The 22,588-nt window shown below is 44.5% G+C and overlaps 1 protein-coding gene across 13 annotated transcripts in view; it reads right to left on the bottom strand.

Moving 5' to 3' along the window:
- Positions 1-1,231: 1,231 nt before the first annotated feature.
- Positions 1,232-22,588, bottom strand: part of MARK3 (microtubule affinity regulating kinase 3) — a 111,680-nt gene continuing 90,323 nt past the window's right edge. For 10 of the 13 annotated variants that reach the window (XM_042990647.1, XM_042990649.1, XM_042990650.1 and 7 more), the window contains 6 exons: positions 21,680-21,897; positions 19,940-20,040; positions 11,091-11,348; positions 6,031-6,057; positions 4,697-4,741; positions 1,232-2,043 (listed from right to left, as the gene is read on the bottom strand). In XM_042990647.1, coding sequence (XP_042846581.1) covers positions 1,698-2,043; positions 4,697-4,741; positions 6,031-6,057; positions 11,091-11,348; positions 19,940-20,040; positions 21,680-21,897 — 995 coding nt within the window. In that variant the 3' untranslated portion in view covers positions 1,232-1,697. The remainder of the gene's footprint in view (positions 2,044-4,696; positions 4,742-6,030; positions 6,058-11,090; positions 11,349-19,939; positions 20,041-21,679; positions 21,898-22,588) is intronic. The other 3 variants (XM_042990652.1, XM_042990651.1, XM_042990648.1) reach the window with 2 other exon arrangements.

Here is a 22,588-nt window from a genome sequence, read left to right as displayed (position 1 = left end):
TGAGGGCTCCCAGGGCCTCTCCCGGGGTCTGTCCCGGGTGCCCATATGGTGTCTTGAAGGCACCTCAAACTCAGGGCATTCAAAACTGCTCTCCTGTTCTCCCTCCCGGCCACAGCAGTGGTGATTAACCACAGAATGGTTAATTCCAATGGGCAGCAAACCCATCCTTCCTGTTCAGGCCAGAACTCGTCCACATCCAATCAAGAGCAGATGGGTTGACTCTGTTTTCAGGACATAATCCAGAACTGACCACCGTCTCCCTAGGCCAGTTACCTCTTGCCTAATCATTGCCGACAGCCTCTGAACAGCTTTCCTGGCTTCTTCTTGCTCCCAGAGAGGCCAAGCCACACCCCCCAACCATCACCCCATGTAACGTGGCACCAACCAAACCTCAGGTCCCTAGCAATGCCTCAACCCGCCCTACAATTTTTTTCCTGGCATTGACCACTTTGTTCCTACTTTACTTACTAATGTTTATTGACTGCCGTCCTATTAGGACATATGCTCCGAGAGGCTCTAGGGATCTTTGTTTTCTTCTGTCACAAACACCTAAAACAGTGCTCTGCCTGTGGTAGTAATTATCTGTGACTGAGTGACTGTCTAGACTTTCATACTTTGACCAACAAGAAAAAAACCCAGAACCCAAAACAGCACACCAATCGATGTGGCAGTTTCCCCATGAGATTCAAGTGTCACACTAACTGATGAATTCATTACTCCCTCTGTATAACCATGCAGGGTGCTGGAAAAAAGCTGTAGGATTGATTCATGTACTGAATCAGAAAACAAGAGAGGAGAATTACATACGTCGTGGAGAACCAACCCAGAACCGTCAAGACCTGGCGTCTCTCCACATGGGCTCGCGAGGCTCCTGATTCCCTTCCTCCTCAGGTCACCAGGAGGGCCGACTTCTCCCTTTATTTCCTTTGGAGAAAAAAGATGCTAGTAATCACAAAATGCTGGGATCCACGCTAAGGACAAAGTGGCCCCGGGCCTTCATACACTTTCCATTTGCTTTTGTTCAAGTTGGTGGCGGAGGCAAAAACATTTAGTCACTGCCTTGATTTGAGTCTTAAATACAGCATTAGGAGACAATGGAAGACTTTACTGAGAAAAAGTGAATTTTTAATTATCTTGTGAATCTACTTAGAAAAACACAAGCAACGTTCACAACTATAAATTTAAACCTTTTGCGCTAAAAAAAACCCACACAAAACAACAAACACAAAACCACAGGCATGAACTGTAAACCTGTATTAATGATCAACTAGTCTTAAGGTTAAGGTTAATTCTTAGTAGTAACCCAGTGTTTTCCTCCTTGGCAATTTTAACGTCTTAGCACCAAGTGATCTCCCACAGAGGTACTCGTAATGACTCTGGCTGCTTCCGTACGCACTACTTCACACGCACAGTCCACGCTCACGCCACACAGACAGCAGGCCCGTGGCGATGACGTCACACGCTGACTTTCAGGGCAATGGAAATAAGACAGAGGGCACGCGTGTCACACATCTTTAATGTAGTGCATTCGTAGAAAAAAGGCCAGCTTCCGCTCCCAGGCGTGCTCTCGTCCTTATATTTTAATATCGTGATTTAGAAGATGCAGACGTTATTACCTAAATATTACTCTATACATTTCCATCAGTGTTCAGGAAAACACTTTAAATTGCTACTTAATTTACACCGTAATTACTGGGTTACAGCTTTAGCTCGTTGGCAATTTTGGAAGCAATATTTTTGAAAGCTATGGATGTCCCCGATATCCGCTTAAACCGGACCCCGTTCAGAGACAGTCTTGGCAGCTTGCACACCTCCATCTCCCACTGCACGAGGTTCTCCGCGTGCCCATCACCGTGGACACAGAAGAGTAGGAAGCGTTCTCTCTGCTCATAGTCGCAGTTATTGGCATCCAGCACTTTGCGGATCTCCCGCATCATGTCACTGGGGTCCATGGAACTAGTGGTTTTCATGCTCCAGGTAAAGCGCAGGGAGCGAGGTTTTGCTTCTTTGTTTTCCTCCTTTTGCTCAGCAGATACGTTGCGACTGAAATGCACAGTAGCAGGTTTATTTTTAATTGCACAGAAAAACCAACCTTTTCTGTTACAGCTAGCTCATAATCATAGCATGACTGACCTCCACATTTTTCTTGCACAGGCTCACATCTGATTATCTGTTCCTTTACGGAGAAGTATTCATCTACCACCCACCCCCGGACTCCCTTCCAAATCATAACCCATACAGGCAAAATTCTACCTGGCTGTAAAATCTTCATCAGCCATCTATATTTAATAAAATTAAGAAAATAATCTGTGAAACAGAATCCTTGGAGATCAGCAAATGACATGGCACAGCGCCTCTCCAAAAGCCCAGCTCTCCCCTCCAGGCTGACTGCAGGCGGCAAGGAGCCGAAAGGGCCCGGGCCCCCCAGAGGCCCAGCTCAGGGAGGACGGGTCGGCAGGCCAGTGGTACCACTTTTCTTTTAATTCAGCTCATCATGACCTTTCGCTGGAGATGGTACTCAGGATAGCCAGTGACTCCACATGGTTCAAAATCACTTTCCTTGCAAATGGCCCCCCCCATGCTGAGTACACAGCTGGGTGCGGGGTGGGCTGTTCTCAGTTCCCTCCGCCCACCTGAATATTTTTCCATTTTGTTAAAATTCTGATGTCACAGTTAAAAATAATTCTTAGATGACATTATCTTACTACTGAAACAGGAAAATGAAACATTAAAGCTTATCTGCTGCTGAGCACTGAAACCACCAGTGTGAATGCAAGCTGTATCGATGCACAGAGTATAAGCTGTGGTCCCAACATCTAAGAGGTGACGTCATAGTGGGGTCCCAGGCACAATTCTCTTGGGAACCCCAAGACCAGGTGTCTACTATCCTGCCGCTCCCCAGCATTTAATCATTGCCACAAACCCGTTATTTACACTCTCACGTGTACATCTGAATGTTTCAGTTAGGAAGGTGAACACCTAACACTCTTGTGTATTAAAAACACCCTGCAGGGGCGCCTGGGTGGCGCAGTCGGTTAAGCGTCCGACTTCAGCCAGGTCACGATCTCGCGGTCCGTGAGTTCGAGCCCCGCGTCAGGCTCTGGGCTGATGGCTCGGAGCCTGGAGCCTGTTTCCGATTCTGTGTCTCCCTCTCTCTCTGCCCCTCCCCCCTTCATGCTCTGTCTCTCTCTGTCCCAAAAATAAATAAAAAACGTTGAAAAAAAAAATTTTAAAAACACCCTGCACGTGCATGATAAATACACTTAACCCAATGGCAAAATCGGCAAATTCATCAAAGCTGAGAGTTTGGGGCTATAAGTTTTACTTTAGATAGAGCTGCCAGGCTGCTGGTAAAATATTCAATTTGGTTCACACCCACTAAAGTTGATCAGGAGCTTCCTGTGTATAAAATGCTGTTTTAGGTACTAAATAGGTTACAAAAATGAGCAAAAGCTCTCAAGCTGAGTTGGGGTTGAGGGAGGGAAGACTGCAACTTAAGGAAATAGCACTAGCACAGGAAAGGTATGAGCACACCATGAGGGGGCGGGGGCAGAAAAGACAGGTAGGGCCCTCTAAAGGGAGGAGGGCGGGGAAATGAGGAAATGGGTTCCAGGAGGGAGGGGCATCTGGGAAGAGCTACCAAGAGCCCATAGAATTCCAATACAACGGGGGTGGGGAAGGTGAGATCGTGTGCTGAGCAGAGGGAGTATCATAAGCAGAGGCAAGGAGGTGTGGAAAGCACAGAATGTGTTTAGGGTATAATCAAGTGTGCAGATGGACTGGAACTGGGGGCACAGCATCACCCCCACAACAGCCGCTGAGTACTTGCGGGAAGCAAATAGGACAGCTGGAGCCTGCTTGAGGCTGGGATGGGCAGGCCTGGGGTGGGAGTGCTGCCAGGCCGTCATCCGGGCACTCTGCCTCAGCCATGGTGGGGAGGGTGGGGGACGCCAGGGCTGCTGAGGCCACCCAGGGTGCGTCAGGTAATGGGGCCCCTGCAACTTTTCATTCAGAAAAGTCACATGATCAGAGCTGGGCTTCAGAAAGAGCAGAAAGAGAGCAAATGGGTTAACGGGGACCCAAAACAGCATGGTGGTGACTGGTATGGAATGAGCCCGAGTAGAAAAGACCCAGAACCATGGCAGCCTACCTGGGCCTATCTGGCGAACTCCCCCACCCCCGGACTTGTGTAATGAAATACAAAATGATCTACAAAATGTAAAAGCAAAACATCTGACTACATAATTGTTCTTCAAAAAAACCCATCTAATTTAAAATATGAAAATTCAACTCCATATTCTGCTTTCATTCCTTGAGAGCAGGATGGTGCAGGAGTCATGGACACAGCAAGAGTGCTCCTACTGACTCCCAGAGCTCACTTCAGGCCATCAGCCCCCAGGCAGGAGGGCAGCGTATTTTAGCACCCAAATGCCCAGTGGAAGCCCAGTGGAAAGGCTGGACCTGGAAGGCTTTCACCAGTGGGCAGCCATGGCGCTCTGGCGCCCTCAAGTGGCCACTAAGAGGTGGCAGCAGCGACAGGCTCCTGCTTCACAAACCACACAAGGGGACTCTGCCAAGCAATCCCTACACTGAGAGCAGGGATCTGATGCGGGATAGTCAGAAAAGAGCATCGTCTCTGCCACAGACACGAGGTAAATACCTATAAAATATTTTAAGTAAAAATCATTCCCCTCACCTTGAGCCCTCATATCTCCCGTTCCTCTCATATTCAGTTGGAAGCCTCAACGAACAGAATGCAGAAGCACAGAGAAATGGGAAAGAGAAAAGAAATCTTACAGACCGATACACGACCACCCACATACAAACACAGACGTCATAATATGAACAAATCCAAAGTACTTGGGGTCACCAGCCAACTCTTGTTCAGCTCGTAGTCTCCCAGGGGTGACCGGCCCAGGCCACTGTTCTCTGTGCGAGCTGGCAGGTAGGCTGGGAGGCCGACCGCGCACCGGGCATCTCTGCCTGGCTCTGGAATTCGAGGTCTGCTGACTTTTTAATACCTCCCCCAAAGTGTAATGGTTTTTAACTAAAAGGAAATGAATTCTATCAGTTAAATCCTACATCCAACTACAAAATTTTCTGCCCGAGGAAAAATTTGGCAACTGGGAAGATTAAAATCACGGAGTGGAATTTCCCATAGGAGGAAAGCACTCTTCCCAGTTTTTGATAAAGAGCTCACGTTCACACAGCCTTTCAGTGACCCACTGATTTCATCAACATAGAAAAAAAAATCCATAGCCTGGCTTTCTGGACACATGGAGGCCAAATGGCAGATTTTCTACCTCATTATGTGTGTGTTGTTAGTCTCCTGACTCGTTATCATCAAAACATATTCACCTGGTAGGAATAGGATTTCTTACAGTGCTTTAAGTAAAAGTAATGAGACACACTTTCTTCAGTGGTTGGTGGAAAGTGGCTTTTAGAATACTACTCTTCAACTCTCTGAAAATATTAAAGCATTTCTGCTCTACAGCTGCCCACATCTTAGTTTCTAAAAACCTCAAACTAAATGAGGCTGTAGGTTTGAATTTTATGCTTGTTTCCCCCATAAAAACATTAGGTAATTTCCCGGTCATTTTAAAGCCTTCTGCAGATTCAATCCTTCATGAAATAAAAAATGGCAACAGTTACCACTTACCTTCTGCATGCCTGAGGCCAACCATTAATTGTACATTAATATTACTGAACATTGCATTCTTCAAACAGAAGCATGCTAAGTGTTATTAGTATGAAGACAGAATTATTTGGATGCTAAATAATTCTACCAAAGAAAGACAATGCACAGAGCATGCACAGGCCTGTTGTTATGTGGGCGCCTGACAGAGTCAATCTACTTCTTTCCGAGGCTCCTTACAAAGAAGTAAGTATGTAGTTCTCAGCAGAAAGTTTAGTTTTTAAGAAACAAAACAAAACAAAACAAAAACAAGGCTAGAAAGCCAAACCTGATGTTAATTGCAGGAGCCATTTTGGGGTAAGGATTGAAAAATAATGTGTATATATAAATCCTACCTTTTGATAAACCTGAATGACATGTTTCTAAAAGAAATTAAGCCAAAAACAAAATTAACAAAAATGACTTGCACAAATTAAATAGAAAATCTAGTCAATTATAGAGAGAAAGAAAAACAACAAAACAGGGCTCCTCTTCTGTCCAATGAACGATGAAACAGTGACATTTGTTGAAAAAGTAAAATTACAGGTAATCGAGTACATTGATCTTTTAATTTTCTAGAAATATAAAAAAATCTGTCCTTGTAAGAAAAAATTTAGCAGTAAATATCGACATTAGCTGTAATTAAATTTAAAGGTTCTTCAGATGGATAGACTTTAAGATAATAAAATCCAACATTCCATGTTAAAGAAATGACTTAAGTCATGTGCAATATACTATAGTAATAAAGTAACATTTCTTGATTCTCTTCAGAATATTCTATGAACAAAAATCTCACCTTCTATACAACATTGAAAAGTTCATTTTAAAATGTTCAACCGTTAAGAGAACCATTACTTATTTCAGGAAGACGATTTAAACACTAACAGAATGTCTGTTACAGTGGTATCACATAAATCACTTCTTAATAAAACAGTAAGTTACTGCGGTTTAAAATGAAGTGGACTTTTCAGAGTTTTAGACAGCAAAATGAATGGAAACAAAATGGTAACAACGGGGGTTTCATGTTTATGTTCTGTGTAATAAACTGGAATAACTGTATTTAGAAGTAACTTTGCTCATTAAAACTCAGGGAGAGGCTGAGGTTGTACTGAACAGAATCTGACAAAAGAAATTCCAAACTACCCATCAGGCTTGTACGATCATGTGGTCAGCATTCCTGGGCGAGCGCAGGCTGGCCTTGTCAAACCATTTCTGAAACTTCCCAGTTCTGTGACTGAACACAGAATTCAGTCTGAGTGAATGAAGTAACGAATTCCGTGGATCGGTTTTTCTTTTTTAAAAATTTTTTTTTTTTTCAACGTTTTTTATTTATTTTTGGGACAGAGAGAGACAGAGCATGAACAGGGGAGGGGCAGAGAGAGAGGGAGACACAGAATCGGAAACAGGCTCCAGGCCATCAGCCCAGAGCCTGACGCGGGGCTCGAACTCACAGACCGCGAGATCGTGACCTGGCTGAAGTCGGACGCTTAACCGACTGCGCCACCCAGGGGCCCCTCGGTTTTTCTAATACTGGTAACTTTGACATTGCTTCAGATGCTGCCCAATTAAAAAACAGCTAACTACTGTAGGTAACACCCAACCACTTCATAATCAGATCAGAAGTGGTCCACAGAGGGGTTATATGCAGCAGAGAAGATCATGCATGTGACAGGATTTTGTAAATAATTAAGCACTACATAATAAGGCAGGATTATTCAAAAGATTATTTTAGTTGAAAATTGATTAAAAGGCCTTTCGGTATTTTCACTTCCCAATTTTCTGCCTGAGAAAGGTCAGGGTTATTGGTCAAGCACCCAACTGCTTTTCCTCGCTTTTTCAGCCACGAATCCCTGAGGTATAAAGAGGAGGAGCAGCGGGACTGAGGCTCTCTACTCCTGCGAGGCCCCGCGGACCAGCGCAAGGCACCCAGAGGCACCTACATCATGCCTGGGCTGTTCTGCCTATAGGGTAGGAGTGACCCTGAGAACCCTAAGCAGGCCAGGCCTGGCCCCAGGAGAGGGAAGCCTTGCTCCTTCTGACTACAAATGGCTTCCGAGGTTGGAGAGCACACAGCTCTCCAAAGCCACACGTACCCAGGGCAGAGTCAGAGCCAAGAGCAGAACACAGGCTTCCTGGCGGTGGATCTTCTCCCGCCAGATCTGAGCAGGTCTCCGACGCAGCACCTGAGTGAGAACACCTGAGCCTCTTTTGGGCACCAGGACTCTGATCTTAGCATTTATTGTCAGGGCAGGATAAGCAGCCGACGCTGACAGCAGCAGCAAGAAGAAACGGACCACCGCTGAAGTACAGTAACCAGGGAAGACTACAGACCTCAGTTTGCAAACTTTAACAAACAGAAGACTACCTTTCTGTAAATCTTTCGGGGGTGGGGGGTGGGGGGAATTGCCTGAAAATGTAAAGTAAGATGACCCCTGAGACTTTTTTTTTTAATTAAACCAAGAAATCTGTCTCCAATTTTAATTGAAATGCATGAAATACACTAAATCAGAGAATGAGGGACAAGGATTCCAGCCTGCACTATCCTTGACCGTTCTATTCTGCAGGGCAGCACATGCAGTGTGCCCTGGAGGGCCTCTTCTGGAGGCACCTTTCTGGCTCAGCATTTTTTGGCTGTAGAATCTTCAACATGTGCCTTAAACTCTCTGAATCTCATCTCCAGCTTGTTCTACACAACAGTAAGAGTATCTACTACACAAGGTGGACGGTGGAGATGACGTGAGTATGTGAGAATGTGTTTGTACGTATGTGACACATGCATGTTTATCAATGAGAAACAAGTATAGCTCTATACATCTAAGGACGCTTATCTACCTTAACTTAGCACACAGGAAAAATACAGCACAGAGGCAACAATCAGGGGTGCCCAGCTGGCTCAGTAGGAAGAGCACGTGACTGCTGATCTTGGGGTTGTTGAGTCTGAGCCCCACGTTGGCGGTAGAGATTACTTAAAAATAACATCTTTTTTTTTTTTTTAATGTTTATTTATTTTTGAAGGAGAGAGAGAGAGATTGAGAGAGAGAGAGAGACAGTGTCAGCAGGGAGGGGCAGAGAGAGAGAGGGAGACACAAAATCCGAAGCAGGCTCCAGGCTCCGGGCTGTCAGTACAGAGACTGATGTGGGGCTTGAACCCAAGAACTGTGAGATCATGACCTGAGCCAAAGTCAGACACTTAACTGACTGAGCCACTCAGGTGCCCCAAAGATATTTTAAGTTTATTTATGTATTTATTTTGAGAGAGAGAGAGAGAGAGAGAGAGAGAGAGAGCGAGCATGAGAGGGGAGGGGCCGAGAGAGAGGGGGACAGAGAATACCAAGCAGGCTCCATGCTGTCAGCACAGAGCCTGATGTGGGGCTCGAACTCACAAACCATGAGATCGTGACCTGAGGTGAGATCAAGAGTTGGATGCTTAACTGACTGAGCCACCCAGGTGCCCCGCCATCCCCCAGATTTTATTTCTAAGTAATTCCTTCACCTAACGTGGGGCCTGAACTCACATCCCCAAGATCAAGAGTCTCGTGCTCTACTGGGGTGCCTGGGTGGCTCAGTCGGTTAAGTGTCCGACTTCAACTCAGGTCACGATCTCACAGTCTGTGAATTCGAGCCCCGTGTCGGGCTCTGGGCTGACGGCTCAGAGCCTGGAGCCTGCTTCAGATTCTGTGTCTCCCTCTCTCTCTACCCCTCCCCTGTTCATGCTCTGTCTCTCTCTGTCTCAAAAATAAGTAAACGTTAACAAAAAAAATTAGAGTCTCGTGCTCTACTGACTGAGCCAGCCAGGAGCCCCTGACATATGATGTTTTACCTAAAGAGCCCATCATAGACCAAAGTGTAAAGACACAGAACTAGCTGACCTGTAACTAGATCTCAGACACACCTGACTGATGCATATCCCCTCTGCACTCAGGGCTCTTACAGGGCAAAATACCCGTCGACATGAAGCTCAGTCGGGAAGGCAAACAGCCAGGTGAATGATACCAGGCTCCATCTCCTACCACCCAAGTTTTGGAAACAGATTCCATTTCAGCCTAGTCCATAATGAAGCAACTAGGGGACAGGGAGGCCTGGGACAGGCCATGGGATGAGCCTAAAACCAAGGAATGAATTATTCTGGGGTCAGCAGACTGTTCCTGGATTGAGCTCCCTGCTTCTTTTACTGGTCACGAGTGGGTGCCCCAAACTTGGCAAAGTCCTTTAGACCACTCTGCCCAGTTTGGAAAAGGGGGTCTCAGCAAAGGAGCCGAGAAGAGAACAAGAGGCCGCTGTAACTTCTGGCACCTATCTGGCCTCCAGCCGATGATAAGAGACAGCAGAAGTCCTCCTAACTTGGTAGCCATGTCCTGACAATAAGCAGAGTACCCAGAGAAAGACTAAAAATACTAAAAGAACATAAAAATACTGGACGAATTAAGGAGACTGAAAATGCGGTATTTGGCTTACAGGTTAAATTCCAAAAATGGAAGGAAACACAGCAGGCAGCTGGTGAGCCACAGGGGGCGCCAGCTAGTTCAGGCTTGGAGAAGACCCCACTGTTGTTCTGAGTAAAATACAGATGAAAAGAGGGTCTGCAGCGGGCAAAGCGGCAGGATGCCTTGGACGTACTAATCCTCGGTGAAGCTCAGTGTCGAAGAAATCTCTCCTGGGAGTCCTGAAAGTGCAGGGGCCCTCAGTCTCCTGAGTGTGGGCCCAGCTGGCGGTGCCTCGGCCTATGTGTTTATGGTGCAAAGGGGCACTTCCTCCTCTCATAGCCATCAGTGATTCTAGGCCTTTGCAGCCTCCAGATGAAGTTATGGAAATAAAGTTCAAAACACTTCAAGGGAAAAAGTACCACATGAAGGATTTTATACACAAGCAGATTTACTAGATCTTGGTGAGAATAAATCGGGAATTTTATCCGCCAAACTGTACCGTTTAAGCAAGTTACTTTGTTCTTACTATAACTTACTGAGACCAAGAGAGAACAGTTTTTAAGATTTAGACCCTAAGAAGCTTAGTGCTCCTCAGAGATGCTGGCACGACATGAGAGAAGAGAGGTCTCTCTCCTCTGCGTCCAGGCTGGCCGCACAGCACACCGTCTTCCTCGGGGACGGCTTCCGAAGCGCCAGCTTGCACTAAGCTGCAGTAACCATGCATGTGGGCAGATGTGTGATCAAGAGAACAGTAATTAAAGAGAACGACAACCTCCCAAGTGCTAGAGGGACTTCTGACGTCAGGAAGACTCTGAGCTCTGTAATTCCTATTCTAAAAGGTTTTAAAGTATAAAGTTCTATATATAAACCAGAAAAACACGAGCTAAAGACAAAGTGGACAGTATCTGGGCAGCCGCGTCACACGACAGAGAAGATGTTTCTCCTTTTGCTCTTACATTGGCTGCAAACAACCAGCACCACCTGGCACTTACCTCCTTGTGAGTTTTGAAGTTAATTTACTAAAAAGATTAGTGGAGCCTCGGCTCCGAGTCTGCGACAGTGGTGTGGCTTCGTGGGACAGGCTGGGCGAGGCAGGTGGGCCGTTATACGTGGCGGTCCGCCGCTCCCGGGGCTGCCCGTGGAAAGTGCTGCGGCTGGCGGTGCCCCGCGGGAAGCGGAGCCGGTCTGGGGTGGCTGCGCTGCTGACACTGTGCGTTGAAGCAACGGGAGTCCTCGGATCAGGAACAGTGCTAGTAGGGCAGAACAGAACAGACTCACTCTCACTGTCACGTGGTTGGCAAAAGCCCAGCTGTGTGGCAAACATGGCGCACGACAATCCACAATATCCCAAAAGACACCTTTTATCCTCAGTGGACAAAATCAGTTCTAATAAATCTAGACCCAAGGCGGTATTTTATAGAACTCAGGACCAAAAGGCAAGTTAAATAGGAAAGGGTATCAAATAGATGGCATATAATGAGACAGAGCCTCGTGGGGTTTAAGGGAATAGGTCGTACATATTTTCAAGGACAAGATTAATGCAGGGCAATTCTAGGACACAGAATGGCTAACTCAAGCTTTTTCCCTTTGCTTCCCTCCTCAAAGTGCTTATGTGCGAGAACCCTGCCCCTGTGAAAGAAAGAAACATGAAATGAACAGGCAACTAAAAAGTTTTAGAGACATACAAATGGCATGTTTCCTGTGAAATTCCACATGCTAAGAGCACTGTGAAGAGGAGGGGGATTTCTTCCGCCTTCTGTAGTATGCAAAGGCACAGACGACCAAGGACACCGTGAGACAGGATGTGCTTAACTAAAACCACACACAGGAAGAACACCTGTGGACAACAGACAGTAACACATCGCGGACTATAAAATCCACAGCACAGAATGAAGCAGCGGTGGGTACACATTAGTTTCATAAGGAATGTGCATTTTTCTTACACAGCCTCACATTCCCCTCCTTCACGGTCTATTGGAGGTACCATCATTGGAGGGGTGCCCATAGGCTGGCATGGACATCGACCTGATGTCTCACCCACTGAGGCAGGACTAGCTGCAGAAGCGAACACTTCTGTCAGGCTGGGAGGAGGGTTGGGATCAGGCAGAGGCAGAAACAACAATATGATGGCACAGTGACAGAAAAAGTTATCTGCTATTTAAAGCACACACCTTCCTCTTAACCTTGTTTTGAGGATTCTGTAGCAATTATTGACCTGTAGCTGCCTTTCCCCACCCCACCCCACCCCACCCCCCCGCAAATAAAGTAAAAGCTTTATTAGCCTTTTAAAAAAGTGTTTATTTATTTTTGAGAGAGAGAGAGAGGCAGAGAGAAGGAGACACAGAATCCGAACCAGGCTCCAGGCTCTGAGCTATCAGCACACAGCCCGATGTGGGGCTCAAACTCACAAATTGTGAGATCATGACCTGAGCTGAAGTCTGACACTTAACTGACTGAGCCACACATGCGCCCCAAGCTATATTAGCTTTAAAGGTGGGGGGGGGGGGGAATGACATCTTACTTGTTTGAATATTTAGGTGAGGGGGCAGCATTTTCTGAGCTGTGTACAAAATACAGCCTTTCCTAAAAGAGATGTCTCCATTCAAACTGAACTGGTTGAGTGAATCTATAATATGAGCACACCTTGCTTTCAGCCTGTTCTCCAAACACACAGACATATTTTAAATGGACTAGTAAAATGACACATATAGTAATTAGTTGCTATTTATCAAAGTGTCCTATGCTGTTTCAAGATGGATGAGAATCTTCCTACGCAAAGGACATTCACTTCTTTATAAACAACAGTCAAAATTCTTAAGGGGTCAACAGAACCCCTTTTTTCAAGTCAGGAAAACTATTAAGAGTAAATTAACTGTTTGCAGACAGAGAAAAAGAATGATGGACATGGCTGGATGCCTGCAGCTTCCCCCCCGCACAGAGAGACGAGCCGCGCCCTGGCCACTCTGCTTTAATTCCAGCTCAAGTCATCTTGCCCTTGGAGCTCCGAAGAGGCAGTTTCTCTCCTTGGAGGAGAGCCGGGGACTCAGGACTCGGATCCCGTGTGTCAGTCTGCATATACGCCCCCACCTCTACCCCAGGGTCTCTGCACCTCTCCCCTTCTCTCCCACACGGACCTATACCTCAGTGCCTGTCTTGGCTACACACTTCCCAACCTGTCCAACATATAGCCATGAACGTCCCCAAATGCAAACCTGACCTTGTCACTCATCAACTTACAGTCTTTCAAAAGCATGCTGCATCTTCAGGACAGACTTCAAATTCCTCACCCTGGCATCCCGGTCACACCCTCAGGTACCCACAGCCCAGCGGCGCCAAGCTGTATCTCCAGGTTCTACCTTCTACTGTCACCTCTGGGACTTGACTTTCTGGAGCTCCTAATGATGTGCAATCCCTTGGTCATGCATCAGGTCAAATAACTTTCACAGGAACTATTCTCTGTGCCTGGAGTGCAGGCACCTATTTTCATCAAAATTCAACCCAGAGGTCACCCTCTCCATGAAGTCATCTCCATGAAGTCATCCTCTCCCATCAGGAGTTTATCATTCCCATTTTGTACTGAGTATGTGCCCCTGCCACCCTGTGCTACCCCAGTGACTTTTCCCTGATAGAGTGTCCTGGAAGCGTGGTGCTCAATGAATGCTCTCCCGAGAAGTTAATGAACTGGAGTTCTTATAGTCCTGACATTGGGGGGAGGATGGGCACTTTATAATAAATTGCTCAAGATTTGTGTGTCCCTGCATTTCTGTTTGAGAATTCTGTCTTCTGACTTGGGAGAATGGCTCTAATATAGTCCAAGAACTGAAAAGGAGTACCTTATAAAGATAAAAAGAGATTCAGTTTTGTGTTTTTGCCACTCGGCACCTACTTTTTATCCTGTGGCAACGACACTTGAATTCTGCTATTAGGGAAGCAAGTTCCTAGGCTCTGGATGTCAATGACTCCACCCCAGGGTTTCCCAGCCACCCTGGTCAGTGACAGACTTAGAGACAGGCACATGGCCAAAGCCAGACCAACACAGACCCAGAGATAGCTGCAGGGCTTCTGTCTGAGCAGAGCTGAGTGTGGGAAGATGCCAAGTCTGATGCTGTGAGCCCAACAGGGGAACCACTACAGAGGAAGCAGAAGTAGGAGATGGACCCTGACTCTATTCCTAGACATTTTTAGTTCTAGGAAATCAAATATGCCCTTTTGAATTTAAGCTTGTTTGGACTGGGTTCCTGTGACGCAGCACAGAGTCCTAAATGATTCAACTCTTTTTTTTTTTAATATTTATTTTTTGGAGAGTACAAGTGGGGGAGGGGGCAGAAAGGAGACAGAAGAATATGAAGCGGGCTCTGCACTGATGGGCTGACAGCAACGAGCCCCCATGTGGGGCTTGAACTCACAAACCGCGAGACCATGATCTGAGCTGAAGTCGGATGCTCAACCGACTGAGCCACCCAGCTGTCCCTTCAACTCTGTTTAAAGACTAGTCAAGTGCAGTAGTGAGAAGTAAGGAGAAAGAGTAGAACAAGGAATGATTCAACTATCTGAAGAAAGGCTTGCTAGTTTCTTATACACAGACATACATACATATATGTAAATACATACTTTATTTTTTAAGAAGTTACATTACAGCTATTATGACTGTCTTTTGTGCTCTATTACCTGCTTAGGGCAGGTCAAGTGTCAATATGCTTGATGCCTCTGACCAGCTGCTGACATTCTCTTGCCCACATTAGAAGCTGGGATCAACGGGTGCATTAAAAGCAAGGGAAGAAGGGAAGACAGGGTTATCTGTTTCCTTCCCTGGAGAATACAAAAGATCCCAAAGACTCAGAAGAAGGCAAGGGCTTTTCGTCAGCATATAGAGCAGAAGACGCTTGATCTACTCCTCCTGAGACACACTGCTTTGTAGGCTGCCCAGCACAGGCAAGATCCACAGGGCACAGAAGCATAGCAAGACCGGACAGACACTTCACAGCAAAGAAACTGACCCTTCTCAGAGACCTTCCTAAAAAGGAAGTGTAAATTGATATTTTCATTATAAATTATTAAGTTTTTTGACACAATAATCCTAAATGCAATTAAATGAATTATTTTAGAAACTTAATCCTAACTGCTTTGTACTTATGTCTATCTTTTTTCTAAAATTCTAATCCACTTACGGTGACTAAAGGACAGGTATTTTCTACTTTTTCAAATGTTTATTTATTTTGAGAGAGAGGGAAAACGCACACATACAAGCAGGGGAAAGACAAGAGAGAGAGAATCCCAAGCAGGCTCTGTGCTGTCAGCGTGGAGCCCAACATGGGGCTCGACCCCACGAATTTTGAGATCATGACTTGAGCCGAGACCAAGAGCTGGATGCTTAACCAACTGAGCCACCCAGGCTCCCCAAGGACAGGTATTTTAAATTTGACAGGACATCTCTCCCACAGCAGAACATTCTGACATGAAATGTTCTGGGTGCTGATTCAAACTATACTCAGTGACTGGGAAAAAGCAAAATTAAAAGTAAAGATACATGTGTGAACTGTGATCACACTTTCTCTGCTCAATCCCTGTGCCTTGATGCATGACAAATGGATAAAATAATAGAGCCATTTTACACTTATAAAATCTTATCTAGAATATCAAATGCCTAAAATTTATTTGAAAAGATTCTGTTGGGGCGCCTGGGTAGCTCAGTCAGTTGAGTGTCTGATTTCAGCCCAGGTCATGATCTCATGGTTTATGAGTTTGAGCCCCAACGTCGGGCTCTGTGCTGCGCTGGCAGGGTGGAGTCTGCTTGGGATTCTCTCTTTCTCTCTGCCCCTCCCCAACTTGCATGCTCTCTAAAAATAAACTTAAAAAAAGATTCTGTTCTGTTGTGCTTTATTATAACCGTATCACACTCCTTCTTCGGGGGTATTCAAATGAATACATTTTCAACAGTCTTTTTTTTAAACAGTCTTCTGTAACTACCTAGAAGCATATGAAAAAGCAGGGCAGAGTCCATGTTATTTGTGTCGGTTAGCAAAATTACTAAGTCAAAAAGTCAGTGTAAACTCAGAAAATTTTTTACATTCCCATCAGAATGGTTTATTACCAGTACTTCGATAAGCTAGTTTTTTGTTAAGCATTGTGTGTCAGTGCCTGTGCTCAGTGGTTTAAGACTCATTATAAAAACCTACGTGATTCTGACAGAATCTTACAACTGACGATGTAATTACACTTTCTCATGCCTACTTTATACTGACTGTTAGTCAATTTGAAATTGGGCCATCTTCAGAGTCTGCCATCAAAAGAAGGTAGAATAATTATACCAGAACATGTAGCAGAAAATAAGCTGGACTTCAGCATGCCTGGTGTCAAAACAACAGTCTTCCTTAGAAAACTACTCACATGTGCTCAAGCCAAAGCAAGTTTACCAAAACTTGTAACTTCTGTCCCTTAAACAACACTGATTAGCATTATTTTTCATACAGTGAGGCTGATAAACAGCACTAGTAAGAATCAACGCATAAAATTAATTTTAAAATGAAAAAAATGATCACATGGCCGGTGGCGAGGCTTGAAAACCTCATCTTGTGCTCACTGCTCACAGCAGGATTCTGAAGACAGCTGAAAACCAGCTTGTTTGGGGCACGTACAGCCTTTGGTTGTAAACATGCATAGTTTTCACTAGCATGATCATGCTTATACTGGAATTCTGTATAAACATACACACACACACACACACACACACACACACACACACACACGAAAAAAAATCCCACATATTTACGGTTAAACATGAAACGAATGTCCTTTCAGAAGTTAACATGGACCCCGGCATCTGCAGCTCACCAGTATTTAAAGAGTAAGAGATCCATATGAGAGAGGAGAAAGCAGTAATTTCCCTAAGAAGTCATCTGTGCACAGAGAAGGTCCAGTGCATTGAATTTACCTTTCAGCATCTATTTCACAGGTGAAAAAAGTCACATTTCTTGCTCTGAGAGTAAAAAATATGACTACTTTGGCATTCACGCCCTCCAATAATTTTCCACAGTTCTTCCATTAACTTGTATGACAGAAAAAGAAAATCTAGAGATTATAAAAATTAAGGGCCCAATCTTGTGTGGTTTGGCACCGAGGCTCTGTTTGGCTAAAGATAGAAACAACATTTTCAAAAGCAAAGCGTTTAAGTGACTGAAGCTAATGAAAGCGGTGAGGCCTAGGTTGGGATAAGGAGGACTCAGCTCAATAGGGAAGGTGTCGGCAGGGAGGACACAAGGGTAATGACTCCAAAAAAATCAGAGAATTCTTCAAACTCTTTCCAAAGAGCGAACTGGATAACTGCAGGAAGGAAGGGTTAGAAGAGCATGTGCACACACACAAACACAAGCCGGGTAGCAGAGAGCAGATCTTCATCCTTAACGGCCTTTTTAAAAAGTTTGACCCTGAGGGGCACCTGGGTGGCTCAGTCAGTTAAGTGACAGACTTCAGCTCAGGTCATGATCTCACGGTTTGTGGGTTCGAGCCCCATGTCAGGCTCTGTGCTGCCAGCTCAGAGCCTGGAGCCTGCTCCGGATTCTGTGTCTCCCTCTCTCTCTGTCCCTTCCTTGTTTGCACTCTGTCTCTCTTTCTCTCTCTCAAAAATAAACATTAAAAAAAAAAAAAAAGTCTGACCCTGAACTTCAGAGAACTGTACTTTCAAAAAAAATTTTTTTTTAACCTTTATTCATTTTTGAGAGACAGAGAGAGAGGAAGCGTGAGCAGGAGAGGGGCAGAGACAGAGGGAGACACAGAATCCGGAGCAGGCTCCAGGCTCTGAGCTGTCAGCACAGAGCCCAACGCGGGGCTCGAACCCATGAGCTGTGAGATGACCTGAGCCAAAGTCAGACCCTAAACCAACTGAGCCACCCAGGCGCCCTGAGAATTGTACTTTCAAAGTTCAAAAGGCATCTGACAGAAGAGCTGAACTTAGAAGAATTTCCAAAAGAAAGAAGAATCATGAAACAACATTTATATTAGAAACTCCTAATTAAGTCTCCTACTGATATCCTCTTGAACTAGATGAAATTTGGTAGACTTGAGAATGTAACTAATAAAAGAAACTTTACTAGAGAATAAACTATCCTATTAGAAGATAAATATACCAATCATATTTGTAAGCTATCTAGCACAGCTACTATAATATACTCAAGTTATTAATAGATTTTAATCATAAAGAAAAGGTGTTAAAACAAGCACACAAATAGGAATCAGACAAGAGAGCACTAGAATGCAAATATTTCTAAAAATGCTCTGAAAAATCAACATAATCTTCCACAATAAGCTTTTACCTTCATGTCAAATTCAGAGTTCAGTGGTGTATGGAAGAGAGAAATTATAAACAGTCTGGTTTTAAGGATGAAAAAGGAAAGAAGAATTTTTGTTCAGGCTGTCATAGAAGTTAGTGATCAAACATTTGACTAGTGAGATCTAAAAGGAACAGAAACCATACAACGCAATATCAGAGAGTAAATGTCAGAAAAAAGAAACCATTTTGATGCCACACATGGGACAAGTGACGAGACCAGACAATGTTCAAGTTAGGGGGCCAAGGGACAATTAGAGATGGCAGGAATTACTTTATGGATTTCTACCACAGAACTTTAACTGGTTGCTGTAGCTTTATCTCACCCTTTGAATTTAATTTATACACTATTCTTACCAAAAGGAAGAAGGAAAATCCATGCCTGCCTGAGAAATTTGTCCATACAGAATACATTTACTCCACCAATCTCAACTTCTCTTTTTTCTCTCCCCACAAACTATGGTCTTTGGACCTACTTAATCCCACTCAGCTTTTTTATTTTTAAAAATTTTATTATTTTTTTTAGTAAACATTTTTTTTTACACATATATATTTTGAGAGACGAGTAAGAGAGAGAGTGCACGCCTGCATGCGGGAGAGGGGCAGAAAGGGAGAGAGAATTCCAAGCAGGCTCCACACTGTCAGTGTAGAGCTCATAAACAGTGAGATCATGACCTGAGCCAGAATCAAGAGCCAGATGCTTAACTGACTGAGTCACCCAGGTGCCCCAAGACTTTTTTATTATTTTTAGGTAATCTCTATGCCCAACATGAGGCTTGAATTTACAACCTTGAGATCAAGAGTCACATGCTCCACTAAATGGCCAGCCAGGTGCCCCCACCCCCCCCCCCCACCTTATTTATTTGGTAACCCTAACAAAGTTGTTTGCATGATATAATTCTCTCCTTACTGACATATTACTTTATTTGTATTTTAAACTGTACTTACCCTATGTGTGCCTGCTTCCCTGCCAGATTAAAATGAAAATCATCCAGAAGACTACTCTCTACATCTTCCTGGGGTTCTCAAGTGTGTCCAAGGTGGAGAATGTGTTACTGCTTGTTCCCTTGGCTCCTCTGGCAGACTGCTGGCCTGTTACTGAGGCTCACTCACCCTACCTCACACTGTCCTCTAGAGGCACGGCCCCCTGCACCTCAGGTCCTTATCCCTCCCCGCTCTACCCTTTGTTCAAGTTATTACTGTACACAGCATAATACACATTTCCCTATTTGCTATTCTGTAATGACACCACCGCTTCAGATCTGTGTCCTGCGGGAAAGCTCTCTGGTTTAACCCAACCCTTTCGGCCATCACACGCAGCCTGCCAGGAGGACAGGCTCTGGACAGTAAAAGGAATTTGGAAGTCTAGTATCTCACTAAAAAATCTGCACTTAAATTTAACTTACCGTGAAGAACACTTAACGATTATCATCTGAATTTTGATTCTAAAAACTAAGAAGTAACTTCCATTTCTTTTGCGAAAAACAAATTTTCTTGCAAACAGGTAAAATTTCATACCTTTCTTTCCCATTCTGAATTACTGAATGTCTGTCGGCTGTAGTTCTTTCACTGCAGACGTAAGTATTGCGCCGTGTCATTCCACCAGCTGCTGTATTACTCTATAAAAAAGGGGGGCCCATTTTTGTCTTAAACCATTTAGAAATAAGTATAGTACAATGAGAAAAAAATTCTTACCTAAATACACACAATTTAATCCTTATTTTTAAATTTATTTGTAAGGCTTATTTATTTTTAAGGAAGAGCACATGTGTGCACACGAATGGGGGAGGGGCAGGGAGAGAGGGAGACTCAGAATCCGGAGCAGGCTCCAGGCTCCGAGCTGTCAGCACAGAGCCTGACACGGGGCTTGAACCCAGGGACCATGAGATCATGACCTGAGCCGAAGTTTGGACACTTAACTGACAGAGCCACCTAGGTGCCACTGGAGACTGAATTTAAATTGTAGGGCTATGACATGACAAACCAATTTTATGGGATTAGAAAGCCAATAAAAAACCTTTTCACAGGATGCCTGGGCAGCTCAGTTAAGGAACCGACTCTGGATTTCGGCTCAGGTCATGATCTCACAGTTCATGAGTTCTGGCCCCACAGTGGGTTCCGCACTGACAGTGATTGTGGAGTCTGTCTGAGATTCTCTTTCTCCCTCTCTCTGCCCCTCCCCTGCTCACAGGCTTGCGCGTGCTCTCTTGCTCTCTCTCAAAATAAACATTATTAAAAAACAAACAAAAACAAAAACAAAAACACCTTTCACACAGGGTTTACTCTGATAGAACGCAAGGTCAGAGGATGGAGCAGACAAAACCCTTTGACCTCTGTCATGAGCTCCTATCCCCAGAACAGCACATACAAAAGCCTCCTAAAAGCAGCAGCAGAGCTTCTATGTGGGTCCCTCACTCTGGGTTTTTTTTTTTTTTTTTGAGGTAGAGGGAGGGCTGTGTCATTGTTAACTTTGCAGGAAAAAAAAATGTGGTCACAGAATATCCCTAAGACTGTATATTCTCTGCAAATTCTTTCTAGAATTACTTCAGGAGTGCTAAGAATAAGAATTACTTTATTAGGTCAGATAGAACACATTTCAATTCACAGAAAAGTTCCTGAAACTAAACAGACTTTAACAAATACTACCTATTTAAAGGGGAGATTTGTTAAGGATACAGATTAAGAGATGGACTCAGATCAGCAATATAATTTTAGGCAAATACTAACTTTTCTTCATTTTTTCCACCTTAAAATTTAGCTAGTACATGCAAAAACATTTGGCACAGTCCTTGGCACAAGGTAAGGACTTGGTCAAATGTTCTTTATTGTCAGAGCCCTTTGAAGATGCACACCACATCCCTGGCCCTCAGGCAAGCAGATCTCCCAGAGTCCTGCACAGAGCCCGTTAGGCATCTTCTGTCTGCGGTTTCTTGTCTGCACTGTCATCATTTGGTTTTATTTCCTCAGACTATGAGGCATTTCTATTTCTCAGGACCTGATACAACCTAAAGCTCAGATGTTTATGGAATAACCGGAAACAGCCCTTGACACAAAAGATCGGGTCACTAATCTAGTGGGATGGGGTGCAGCAAGAAACCCCTTCAACACAGGTATTGAAAGTGATCTCTACAGGTGGGAGACTGGGCATGGTGGCCCGGTGGGGACAGCACTGCAGGTAGTTGAGAACACGGGAGTAAAATGTCTAGACCACCCTAACCCTACAATCTTAGGAATGCTCTACGGTTTAACAATACTTACACTAGGGACAGTAGAGCTTTTCTTGCGTTCAGGAATGTCAGCCTTATTGGGATTACTTGCATTCCCAAGCATGGGGCTGGCTGGAGCAGTTCCCTTTCCTCCGACAGCACTGCCGCTTGTTTTCCGGGAAGGAATTCCGTCTTCTTTGAGGTCACTATCTGCAGTGCTGGTCTGACTCCTTTTTGGATACGCCACAACTGAAGGAATAGCTGGTCCAGCTAAAATAAAACAGTTTACTTTTTAAAAGCCAGAATATAGTTTTATATTTTAGTCTGTGAAAACAAACGTATTTAATAAGATGACCCAAGACTGCTATCATCTAAGAAAATACAGGACAGTAAAATCCCGTAAGAGATTTCCCACCATGTATAATGTCCTTCCTTATACAATGAATTCAATTTTGAAATTTCACTTTTGTCCCTTTCTATTGAAAAATTAAAAAAAAAATATTAGTAAGTTTGTATAGTACTTGTGCTTCAGAAATACCTTCAGGGAGAGTTGTCCACTGAAACAATCTCTAGAGTGTTACTGTACAAATAACAAACTAAGCGGGTGCATGTGTATCATGGCAGCGTGAACGACTTCACCTGGTACATCTGAGGGAACCTCAGTTATCCTTTTTTGTACACGAGATGCGTTCACCTTTTGGAACAGAACAGTACAGACTTATGGGTCATTACTTCTGAAGTGTTATCCTGGATCTTTTGAAAAGCATTCAGAATCTTCTAGATAAACAGGAATTTGAGTAGACAGGGAAAGGTGACACAGGCAGAGGAAAGCACGTTCCTCATGCAAGCGACAGGGAGGAAAGAAGGCAGAGGTTCCCAATCACACCCCACCCCAGGAGGAGTGTGCCTAGGTACATCCTGGATGGGCAATTAACCGATACCCTACAAAATAGCATCAGGA

This window comes from Panthera tigris, chromosome B3 (assembly GCF_018350195.1).
Source record: "Panthera tigris isolate Pti1 chromosome B3, P.tigris_Pti1_mat1.1, whole genome shotgun sequence".
NCBI classification, from domain to species: domain Eukaryota; kingdom Metazoa; phylum Chordata; class Mammalia; order Carnivora; family Felidae; genus Panthera; species Panthera tigris.
Note: the sequence above shows the minus strand (reverse complement) of the source record. Positions and strands in the feature narration are given on the sequence as shown.